Source organism: Pleuronectes platessa, chromosome 20 (assembly GCF_947347685.1).
Source record: "Pleuronectes platessa chromosome 20, fPlePla1.1, whole genome shotgun sequence".
Lineage (NCBI taxonomy): Eukaryota > Metazoa > Chordata > Actinopteri > Pleuronectiformes > Pleuronectidae > Pleuronectes > Pleuronectes platessa.
The window spans coordinates 18,237,538-18,250,013 of NC_070645.1; the positions used below are offsets into that span (position 1 = coordinate 18,237,538).

The 12,476-nt window shown below is 46.6% G+C and overlaps 1 protein-coding gene across 1 annotated transcript; it reads right to left on the reverse strand.

Annotated features, from left to right (window-relative positions):
• Positions 1 to 1,364: 1,364 nt before the first annotated feature.
• On the reverse strand, positions 1,365 to 10,292 carry tnk2a (tyrosine kinase, non-receptor, 2a). Its single transcript, XM_053412626.1, has 19 exons — positions 9,832 to 10,292; positions 9,129 to 9,283; positions 8,774 to 8,844; positions 8,336 to 8,542; positions 8,091 to 8,240; positions 7,900 to 7,995; positions 7,578 to 7,759; positions 7,364 to 7,490; positions 7,115 to 7,261; positions 6,627 to 6,721; positions 6,051 to 6,245; positions 5,243 to 5,334; positions 5,087 to 5,131; positions 4,735 to 4,973; positions 3,576 to 3,779; positions 2,840 to 3,495; positions 2,362 to 2,506; positions 1,622 to 1,717; positions 1,365 to 1,496 (listed from the first exon to the last, which is right to left on the reverse strand). The coding sequence occupies exons 1-19, from the start codon at positions 9,948 to 9,950 to the stop codon at positions 1,365 to 1,367; spliced, it is 3,153 nt and encodes a 1,050-aa protein (XP_053268601.1). The 5' UTR covers positions 9,951 to 10,292.
• Between the last annotated feature and the right edge of the window lie 2,184 nt (positions 10,293 to 12,476).

The following is a 12,476-nucleotide window of genomic DNA, read 5'->3' on the forward strand; positions in this document are numbered from 1 at the left end:
ATCGATGGCCTGATAAAAACCAGAGTAGCTGCAACAACGAGGGACTCCTTCATCGTTTTCTTTTTCTGTTTAGCTGCTGATGAATCCCGGTGTGATCACACTCAGGATCTGTGTGTAGGTATCACACAGCACTAAACACATGTGCACACACACTCACACACACACTACTCATTCAGGATGTGTCGATGATTATCACACAGCAGTAGTTCTCACAGGAGGAAAAGCCAAACATCACTTTTGAAATCACGTTAAATGTATAATTTGAGGAGCGACTACGACCCTGTATTCGTGAGCAGATGGTGGACGTCATCACTTTGACATTTTTGCATCTAATTGCCTCCGATAAGAGAATGTGTGAAGCCTACAAAGCTCCGTATGCTAATACCAGTAGCCGTGCTGGTTTGCGATAACGAGAAAAATTGTTTATCTTCTCCTGACCAGCAGTTGACATGTCCGCAAAAAGATTCCACACCAGGTAAAGTGCTAAATACAATACAGCGTCTTATCGGTACATTTTCACAGAAACATACGAGTACCACTCTGCCGTCAGCTCACACTTCCCTGATTTCGTGAACAGCAAAAAAAAGGCAATGGACGTGTAAAGTGTCGGTACCTCAGTGTAAGCTCACACTTGCACACACGCAAACACACATGCACGCAAATCTCACACCCGCACACAAAAGTTTGCAGCAGCGCTCAGCAGGAAAAAAAAAGACTCTCATTACGAATGGTAGCAAAAACAGAAATAGCAACATTTCAAGTACGTCGTCCGTGAGTCATTCAACAAACTGCTCTGTTAGCTTATAATGAGCATGCATGTGTATGACGCAGGTAGTAGCAGGTTTTCACAGTACATAGAGTGAGGCACGTAATACTGCCCTATATATTCCTCCGTTCGTTAAGAAGCATTGCTACGTGTCGAGTCCTCGGAGCGATGAGTCATCATTAATGATGTCGAGGGGCCCGGCGGTCGATGGTTTGGACCTCGATGAGTCTGCGGTCACTTCCTGAGACAACGACAGAGAGAGGAGGTGTCACATGTGTGGGTGTTATTATCAAAACCTCGAGTGAGATGTTGGAGGAAAAGTGAGAATACAGTTATTTTTTCCCCCTGCAAATATAAGGTCGTGCAATTAGGAAACTTTTAAAGCTGTACTTATAAAATAGAGGGAATAGAAACATAGGCTTTTAAAAGGTATTAGCTTTGTCTTTTGATTCGGTTTTCATCAATTTCAAGTAAAATCTGACTATGAGAAATTAACAAACCAAAAAGGTCCGAAAATTGAGCCCTGAGGTACATCGTATTCGATTAAGATTGAAAAAATTGAAATTTGGTTTATTTTATTATATATTTGTATTGAGTTCTACCTGTTTAGATGGGTTCCGAACGTCTCTAGCAGGACGGTGCTGGCCTGTTCCAGGTTCCACTGGCGGAGCTGCAGCAGCTCCTCACACTCGGCTCTCGACCGCAGCCCCAAGCGAAACAACTGCTCCACCTAACGTTCACACATGACAGAAGCATTCCACGTTAAAAACCAATTTATCATACTTTAACGTGTATTTTCCACATCAGGCCGCTGACAGCAGATCACAAGTGGGTTGTTTGTTTTGTCGGGTTTACCTTCAAGTGGCTGATGGCCTGAGGGATCCTCCAGTTGTGACCCTGCAGAGCGGACTGACACTCCTCCAGCGTGACACCATGCACCGCTGCCTGCACCTGTCAATCACACCGTGTATTTATAACGACTGAAGAATCTACAAAGAAATGGATTTTATTTATTTAAACAATTAAATAACTATCAAACAACACTATGGGGCTCAGGATGTTCCATGGGTGCAGCAGGACTCATGACTGCAGATAAGATCAAATGTAAAGTTATTTCTTAATAGAAAGGATTTGAGCGATACGAGCCCAGGGGTGTGCAGCCAACATCTGCTTTTGATCTTTAACACATCAGTATTCTGCACGCACAGAGTCCATGTCATCAGAGTATCATATTTCACACATATATGTAATGATCATTTGCTCAAATTAAAATAAATTTCACCCTATTACATATAGTATTCGTCGAAATAGAAATTGGTTTCTTTTTAACGACAAGGGGAGTCGACTTTGAAGTTTTGCCCCCCCCCAGCCCGACAGTTATATTCACACTGTGATGGCAGGAGTTGTTAAGTTAATTTAAAGTTTTCTTTATCTTAATCTTCAGTTAATATCCCTCAGGACACAATTTGATTTAATCAGGTTTTTCTGCTTGTCGCATTTTGTTGTGTTTATTCCTCCTGTTTGTATTTACCATGTGTGATAGTCAACAAGAAAGAAGAGGAATGTCCTGCAGATTTCCTCTGATTCCACCTTACTTGTGTGATGCTCTGCTCCTGTTGCATGCTGGGAGCTGCGGTCCGGCCGTTGTTGTTGTTATAAGAGGAGTTAGGTTTGGCTCCGCCCGGCTGCTGCTGCTGCTGCATCATGGGTTTGACTGCCACCATGTTGGCTGCACCGTATCTGATCAGAGAAAGTCACAGATAAGAAGTGAGATGACGGATGAATTTTAATTGTTATTTTTAAATTGAAGAATCTGAAGAAGCCAGTTAATATTTATTAACTGGCAAAGACAATAACCTCATCAAGATTGAGGTCAAGATAAGACTCAGATGAACTGATATTCAAATGAAAAAACTTCTATTTGAGAAACAAACTCATGTTTGGTCACAGCTTGAGTCAACAAAAGACACGCTGACTAGATGTGGTTTGTTTTTCCTCTAAAGATTGTGTTCTTGTGTGATAGGTTGTGTTGGGATGCTGTGTTGGGAACGGTGTTTTATATCACAAACACACCTTTCCAGAAAAGCTGGTCTCTCCGGCAGCGGGGCGGGAGCAGAGCTTGTGGAGCTGTCAATCAACGAGGACAGGCCGCGCCCCTCACGGAAGGAGATAGGATCCAGCAGAGGACTGGAGGAGTAAGAGGAGGAGGCGCCGGGAGATGCCAGGCGTGAGGGATGGGATGTGGCTTGAGACGGTGCGGAGGAGGAGGAGGAGGAATTTGAGGACAGAAGGGGACCCAGGAGTCCTGCCGTCCGGCGTGGGGAGACGAAGAGGGGGGGAGGGGGGAGAGCCATGGGCGAGGCCATGGGCGAGGCGGAGGGCGGCGGGGCCGGTGGGAGGGGAGAGGAGGAGCGGGAGCCCGGCTGGGAAAAGGCGTGGTCTCTTGGTGGGATCTGAGGGGGCGTGTTCTCCTCGTCCGCCAGACAGATGGAGCTGGACCGGACCTGCGGCTGGGTGGGGCGGGCGGGGGGGTTGTGTTTTTTGGAGGGACGCAGCGGGGGGACGGGGCTGCGAGGAGGCAGCACCGGACGGTCCTCGAAAAAGGAGGCATAGGTGGCGGGGGAGGGAGGAGGGAGGAGGATCTGTCGGTGGGGAGCCAGGGCCATCGGGAGGGGGGAGGAGGGGAGGGAGCGGCCTGTCGCCATTGGAACCTGCAGCTTCACCATCACCTGCATCATCAGAGACAAACGTTCAGTTTAGAATCAAATGTTTCAAAACATGAGTGAAACTCCATCTTTACTTCCTCTACCTCTCTCTGTAGTTCCTGGAAGAGGTCAGCTGACTGCGACTCGCTCCGGCCCACCAGGGCGGCGCCAGGCGTGGGCGTGGCCTCCTCACTCAGCCCCGTGTTGATGGACTTCACCTCCTGGTCCTCCGATTGGTCCTCCAGCTCCGTGGAGACCTGGTCGTATGTCGGCTGAGGGAGAGGCCAGTCCAGGATGGAGGGGGTGTCCTGAGGGCCACAATGACAGGTTATCTGAGGAGGAGGAGGAGGAGGGGAACGTGTCGTCCCTCAGGTGGAACGGAAACAGAAGAACTCTGCTGCTGTCGTAAATACATAGACACATCTCCATCAAGTAGGGATCAGCCACAGCTTGGTGGAGAAGATGGAAATGAGGCTGAAGCTATGAGGTGGAATCACTGGGAAACCACTGAACCAGGATCAATCTCGAATGCATCCAAGAAGAAATCGATTATTTATGACATTTCTGGGTCAAAGGCTGGAAAACCGTGAACCCATCGTTGCTGAATAGTGTCACACATTTCATACTGTCTAGTGTTGACTTTAAAAGAAAGACAGTTGATGAGAGAAGCTTTAAGATGCTGCACAGTCGGTTTGTTGGGAAGATGTTAGAGGTAAAAAGACTTATAGTCAGACAGGAGGAAATGAATGAATGAAAATAAATATATTATTCTCTGCCAGAGATAAATTATCCTTCTGAACATTACGGAAATAAATGGTCAGAGAGATTCAGAACACGACGATCCCTAACTCGTCCAAATCAGATCATTGGTGTGACTCTTAATTTCTAATTTATTTAAATCGAGTACATTTGAATTAAAGTTTTAAATTCAGGACTAGGATCATTTACTTAAGTGAATATTCTAGGAAACAGGAAACAGTCCTGAGTTGAAAACGTTATTTAGGTACAATAAAGAAAAATGTACTTTAATAGCACAATATCGAAAGTTAAATTACCAAATGCGTAAAAAAGGCTTCGATGATTAGGAGGTCATTTCTGAACTTCTCTGTCTCATGATGCAAGTGATGATGTTATCAAATAAATAAAACAATAAAATGGTTTCTATTAAAAAGGACGTAAGTAGGTAGCTATGAAAATAAATCTTGGAATATGGGCCTGAGAGTGGTCGTTGAGTTCATGTGTGATTGTCAGTCTCTCGTTTACCTTCAGTGTGTCCTCGTCCGGCGGCTGCGTCTCCCCGAGCGGCGAGGGCGTGGTGGAGCTGAAGCTGTCGTCGGTGAAGTCGATGAGCGACACCTCGCTCTTGGCCGAGCGCACCAGGGCCCCCCCCTCCCAGGGCCGCAGCTTCAGACCCAGAGACGCTCCGAGCCTCTTCAGGCCCGACGAGGAGCTGGGGTCGTCATCGTCCACGTAATCGTCCATGACCGAGTCGTAGAACGGCTCTACACACACACAGACACACACACAGACAGACACACAAACACACAGAGTCAGATAAGAACAGCAGCAGGTTTTTTAAAGGTCAGATATTCGGCCACAAAGAGTGAAAACGTACTCTTCAGCAGAACAGCAGGCTGAGGTGGACGAGGGGGAGGTTGCTCTGGAAGAGAGAATTTAATTACTGAAAATGATCAGTTTTCTAGGTTGTTAAAATCTAAAATAAACATTGTTTGTGCTGATTATGTGGGTTTTAGTGTTTGGATGAACTTACTCTTGGCCCGGTTGGGGAGTTTGGTGGGTCGGGCGATGCCGGCCTCCATTCCCAGGACATCAGGGGGGTCCATGGGGTTCCCCAAATACAGACTGGGAGAAAGAGGAACAGTTATAAAGCAGATTTAATGGATTCGTGTTGCAGTGAAATAATTTCTCAACCAGCCAATAAATATTATTTGTTCATAAACATTTTGCTCCTGTAACAGAAGCTTGTTAGATTGTTGCTCTGGGATTTGAGGCTTGTTTCGCAGGAAGCAGGAAGTGTTGTTGGTGTGTGAGTGTGTGAACTGTGCACCAGTACGTGAGGTGGTGCACTGCTGCTCCCCAGTGGAGAGTTTGAACACAAGCAATTCAACACACACTCATGGTTCAGGCTTAATTACAAAGCATCTGCTGATATATTAGAGTTTTGTGCTTATGATTAACCATTTAAATGATAAGGTTCCATTATGTACAATGGAAATGTAGATTTAAATCAGTTCAATGGTGAATCACTGGTTTGTGATCAATGTGACCGGCTCACAGGACGATTTAAAGCAACCCTTCAGTAATACTGAAACTTTTATTGAGCAGCAGCGCCCCCTGCAGCCACACACGGTGACTCATTCTGTCCAAGCAATTTAATGGTTTCTATTTAGAGAGAAAACTATATTTCTCATGATTCCCTTGAAGAGCTGCTGCTGTAACAAATCCACGAATAAGGTTCTGTTCTCTCTTCAAAGCTTCCTGCAGAATACTGCAGATTCTTCTTGGTGTTTTTAACTGACCTGCAGTTCATGTGATGTCTATAACTGTGCATTATTAACCTGTCTATGCGGTCTGCGTGTCCCCAGCTCCTGTGGGGGTCCGTGTCTCCGTGGCCCGTGTGGATGAAGGAGTGTTTGAGCGGTCGGCTGATGTCGTGGGCCGACAGACCGGCGACCGCCGTCACCACGTGGCGAGGGAACTGCCCGAAACGCAGCGTCCGCCTGTTCTGACCTCGCCACCAGTAATGCTCCGCCCTGAAAACACACACACACACACATGGAAACACACAAATACCAGTTTAACATCCTTCTACTGCTGTGATTCCTCTAACACGGCAGATAACAGAGGAGATACTGGGGGTTCTTCTGAGGACAACAAACTGTCACATGTTGAAACTTCCATAAATGACACAGGAAATTAAGTGCTATCTAATTAAGTTGTGGTTTTAAATTCGAGCTCCCTCAGCAGGAGCCACAACTTGTCTGTCACGAGTCGGTAACAAGACGGTAATTACAGTAATTCTCCACAATGCAAATCATCCTGCGCCAACAATAGACCCATGTGTTGTCGTGTAAAACAGTGATTTTGTGTAGAAGCAGAGATCCTGCTGATCCAACACAGTGTCGCACACTGACCTTCCCTCTATGATGGTGATCACGTCGTTCATCTGGATCTGGAGTTTGTCTTCGTCCTCAAAGTCCTGCAGGGCTCTCATGTCCGTGGGCATCGTCTGCAGAGCACAGTCAGTCTTTCAGAAGTGTCTCACACAACTGGCACACACTATTCTAGTTTCTTTCCCTGTGTTGTCCTTTATCTGCCTGGTGCATCACTCTGAGTGTTTGATTTGATTATAAGTAAATGAATCTTTCTTTCCTGATATTTTTCAACCGTCACATCACTAATAAAGGCAAAGAATGGCCATAAAAACCATTCTTATAAAATTTGCAAATTTGGTTTCTTTAGGGGGAAAATTAGACAAAACTGAATTTCCACACTCAACATTTGTGCCGTCCTCCATTAAATCTACTTTATCTGAAGAAACAAAAGTCTGATTCATATTTCTCATGGACACAATTGCTGAGATTTAAGATTCTAAGAGTTTATTCTGAACCAGCCAATCCACCTCGAGCAGGAAGTCTCTGAGGGCGATGAAGGTTGGTCTGTCCTCAGGTTTGGGGCTCCAGCACTGCAGCATGACGTTGTAAACATCCAGAGGACAGTCCTCTGGTTTACTTAACCTCTCGGCCTCCACGTCCACCTTGTGCAGGATCTGCAAACACACACACACACACACGCAGGAATTGTAACTCTCTGAAAAGCCATTATTAACTGGTTTAAAAACAAGAGAGGCTGAAGTTTTCTTTGCATGTACCTGACTTCCGTTCAGGCCGAGCCACGGCTCCTGTCCGTGGGTGAACATCTCCCACAGAGTGACCGCAAACATCCAAGTGTCCGACGCATGAGAGAAGGAACGAGACTTCAGAGACTCCGGGGCGCACCTGAGGAGAACCAAGGACAAAGATGGACATGTAGAGAAAGACAGACAGATTCTGTTTGAACCAGAACCAGGCTGATCCTCTCCTCACCAAGGGAAGGGGACCTTGTGACCCTCCTCCATGACGTAATGGTCGGTGTTTGTCGGCAGCGCCCTCATCAGGCCGAAGTCTCCGATCTTCACCGTGTCGTTGGTGGAGAGCAGAACGTTGCGGGCGGCGAGGTCCCTGTGGAGGAAACGCCTCTGCTCCAGGTAGGCCATGCCACACGCCACCTACACACACACACACACACACACACACACACATGTTATATCGCAATTCTGTCTCAAACTGCTCCACAAACATCTGGACACTGCACCAGTCATGTGTTGAAATGAAAGAAGGATGTTTCCCTTCAGGTTTGTGCACGGACCTGCACAGCGTAGTTACAGAGGGACAAGATGAGGATGTGACCCTGACGCTTCCTGAGACGATCCAGCAGGGAGCCCAGAGGAGCCAGCTCAGCCACCTACACACAGACACACACCAACATGTACACAAAGCTCAGATCAGCAACAACGCCTGGAGGATACAGTAATGAAGCCTGTCTGTGTGTGTGTTTACCATCTTCATGGGCTGTGTGAGGACGATGCCGTACAGCCGGATGAGGTTCTGGTGGCTCAGTGAGTGCATGGCGTTCACCTCCCTGATGAAGTCGTCCAGCCCGTCTGAGTCCAACACGCCGGCTTTCAGACACTTCACCGCCACCGACAACTGGAGGCGAGGAGGCAGAGACGCAGCAACATCAGTAACATCAGCAACAGATTTTAAGCAGATGTGTGTTTTTCCAGACTCCTCCCTCCTCTCACCACTCGGCCGTTGGGACCGGTCCACTCTCCTCGCCGCACCACTCCGAACGTGCCGTCTCCGAGCCGCTCGAACAGCTGCAGCTCCGTCTCCCGGATCAGGCAGGTGAGGGAGGCCGTGGGCTCGCTGGCGGCGGGCGGCTGGCTGGACGACGCCCCCTGGGGGACGGGCTGCTGGGGGTCGGCGTCAGAGCGTTTCACTGGAAACACCTGACGATGCAGGAAGGAGAAACAGGATTCAAATAATTCCCTGCCACATTAATCCGTATATACAGTATTATGTTTGGGTGAATTTGGACTGGAGAACGTTGTCAGTTCTCTCATTTGGAATTCAAGAGCTGGTGAGCATGAGGATATTTTCCCTCAGATCTCAGAATCAGCTGTGGTGGAAAAACTGCCTGTTCCACTGTAGAACTAAATGTTTGTGTGTTGTTTGTGCACCTTGCTCATCCAGGACTTTCGTTTATAAAGAGCTCTTCTCCTCTTGACGGCCTCCCACAGCCTCCTTTGACCTGAACCAACACAAACACAGACAAAAGATTAGATTCATACTTTAGCTTCTTACACAGCAGACCGCCTAGTCTATTTACTTAATGCAACACTTACTTTCTACTATATCTAACATCATAAAAATTGGCCGATATGAGCCTTTCAGACAGCTCAGTATCTGCGGCTATGATAAATAGTAGTTTATTCTGTTTTATCTCGAAATTTGGTAATATTCGTGTTTTCTTTTGTATTCATAGTATTTTTATAATAAGATTTATGGTTAAGCTGTGAAATATCAATGACCCACCGGGGCGCCCCATGCCGATCTTCTCCAGGTCTTCGCTCTTCACGTAGTCGAAGTGGGAAAGTCGAGTGACGTTGAGCTCATCGCGGATCCGGAGGAAGTACTGCTGCAGCTGCACGTCTGTCAGCAGCTCCAGCAGCCACTCGGTTCCCTCGTCGCTCTGCATCTGCACACACACACACACAGACACACACAGACAAACACAGACACACACCTGTGTTATGGTGCACGTCAGGAGTCAAAGATCATCAGGACAGTATTAAAATCACTTGAAAAACATCTTTGCTCTCAAGTTTTTCATCTTTTAGATATAAACTGCCTGATTGATGGATTATTATCAGATACACATCTGTGCATCATTTCACCTACGGATTAATTTCATTATCAATCAATCTATTCATTATTCTTTTGATTAACTGCTCAATCCCTTCATATTTAAAACCGTTTAAATTCCAAATAATGAACTATACAGTCACTGAGTAGAGATCATACGTCCACCAAGGCAAACATTGTATGTGTTGTCCCCCCCCCCCACCCCCACCCACACGTAAACACACACCCCATCTATGATATCACCAGAAACATGAAACCCCCAGAAACCCTCCTGCACACAAACACATAATCTCAGCATCTAAACACACACAAACACAAGCAGCGTGATTACAATGAGACAACACAAAAGAAATATCACTGCACATCCACCCACCACTTTACCATTTGCCCCCCGACACTCTCCCGGATCCTCCTCTCCTCTTCGTCCTCATCCTCCCCCTCCTCCTCTCCTCTGGCGAAGGGGAGTCGCTGGTACACGTAGCTCTCCCCCATACTGTAACAGCTCCTCTCGTCCTTGTCTCCTTATTCTCTTTCTCTTTTTTCTGGCTCTCCTCTTCGCCGTCTGGCTGCTATTCAGAGGAGGCGTTAGCTGTAGCACCGCGCTCAACACCACCGAGTCTGGTTTAGCTAATCTCCTCTCAGCCTCATGACCTTCTCTGCTCAATCAATACGCGCATGCACACACAGCAACACGCCCGGGAGGCGTCTGACGCCACTCTCTCTCTCCGGTCGTATCACCTAAAACCATCTAAAGCCCGACTTCCCTCCCTCCCACCGTCTCCCCTTTCCCTCCCTGCTGACTCACGACCTGCAGCGTCAGACACCTCCGTGCATCCCCTCTTCTCTCCATCTTTTCCTCTCGTTCTCCATCTCCCTCTGGCTCTGCAGCCGAGCCCAGCGTCTGACGTTAAATAATTCAGCGGCTCTAACAAGAGGATGAGAGGGAGAGAGGGGGGAGACGTCGGAGGAGGGAGGGAGGGGGGGAGGAGGGAGAACATGGAGATGGAGATACAGTGGGTGGCCAGATGGATGAAGAAATGAATGAATGGATGGTTAAGCCAGGAATAATAAATTCCCAGCATGCATTTGATAGATGCAGATGGTTATTGAGCTCGACATCAAGCTTCTCATCTTTGAAGGAGGGATGAAGATGGTTTGATGAATTAAAAAATTTAAAATCAGCTCTGGAGGCGGATTTTCCCTGACGTCAGGATCACTTTCAAATGAGTGGGTGCATTAAATAATATCATTATATAATATATATATTGAGGAACGAAGCAGAGATGATTGAGAAAACCAGGGTCAATAAGAACAATGAGTCAATTAGTCGTATAGAAACTTATAGATACTATAGAAATAAGGACAAGGGAGAAATACTGAGCTTCCACCGTTTGCAACATTCGAAAACCAAGTGAAGCTAACTGGTGCATGAACTGCAGCGGCTGTGTGTGTGTGTGTGTGTGTGTGTGTGTGTGTGTGTGTGCATGTGTGTGTGTGTGTGTGTGTGTGTGTGCATGTGTGTGTGTGCATGAGTGGCCTAAAGGAGCACAAAATCTGAGTTTTCATCTCTGCGTGTTGAATCCAGGCCGATGATCCAAAAATAGAAAAAGTGAATTTAGCTCACGTTCGCTCGCTGGCAGGAGAAGAGAGGAGGTGAGAGGAGGATGAGCTGCTTCACTTCTCTTCTCTGCCTCAGAAGCCTGAGACTCAATTAACAGACGCACTGATGATTCCTCTGTGCGATGAAGAGGATTCACTCTGTACTTTCATCGGTATCAGCGTTTACTGATATGAGCCGATATGAAAAAAAATTATCGTACAGAAAAACGCTTGTTGGAATTTGTGTTTGTCACAACAAATTTGTTTGTTTTTTAACATTTATATTATGTTTACAATCTGATGATGTGATGATCATAGACTGTGTATAAAGATGAACGACACGGCTCAGCTTCCTTCCAATGTCCAGAGATGAGGCCAAACTATCCTGGATACTAACGCTGCCATCTTGTGGCGATGATGTAATTTGGAACCAGTGTCACTGCATTAGTGATCGACCAATCGCTGATTAGCTGTCAATTACTACGTTATACAACTAATTAAAACAGAATTTAGTGAACAACAAACCACTTGCACAGAACATTTGACATTTAACATCTACTTTGACTTTACAGTTTGGTCCAAGTCTCATCCACTAACATGGAGGAGGTGGAATCACCTATACTGGTTGATTTGTGGGGAGCCGTCATGTCATCCACATTAAGATGCAGTCTATGTTGATGGTATCTGTTGTTTAGCGAATTAGAAGGAATGATCAGTAGAGCTGGGACTTCTCACCCTGACGTCTGGAGGATCAGGGATTAAAGCTGCATCAGGAGAGACTGAGGTCACTGGAGGTCACCTGGACACGGCCATGGACCGAGGGAACCCACATCTAAACACACAGAGCAACAGAGAGAGTCAGCATTTGATTCCAAAAACTACACACAGCATAGCATGTATGAGAGGCAGGAAATGACAGGGAGGCTGAGGAAGCTAAATTTACTCTTGTTTCAAGAAGGAAAAAGCCACAAGGAGAACTGGAGTTCATGTGTTGCTATAAAGAGAGCAGCAGGATAAGTCACAGCGGAGAAGGACTGAGAGAACAACACAAAAACACTGAGTCACAGAGACAGACAGGAGCAGACCTGGCAACCCAGCGTCCATATGTCCCTGTTTTCACTGAGAGGAGGCTCAGACTGAATCCAAGTTGGTGCAAGTCTGGATATTGAATTTAGAAATAGATTTTTATTCTCTTTATGTTGTCTTCATGTTCGAGCTGAGATAAAAGTATTTGAAGTGAGCTTCTATTATAGACTGTAAATAAAGATGGACGACACCACAGCTTCTAAAAGTGAAGCCAAATCGTCTGTATTGCCCCCTGGTGGCTGCTGCAATATTGGGTAATAAACCCTGCCTCCTCCATGTCATCAGCTGGGACCAGAGCTGTATCTCAAATAAGGGGCTGCATCCTTCGGAGTC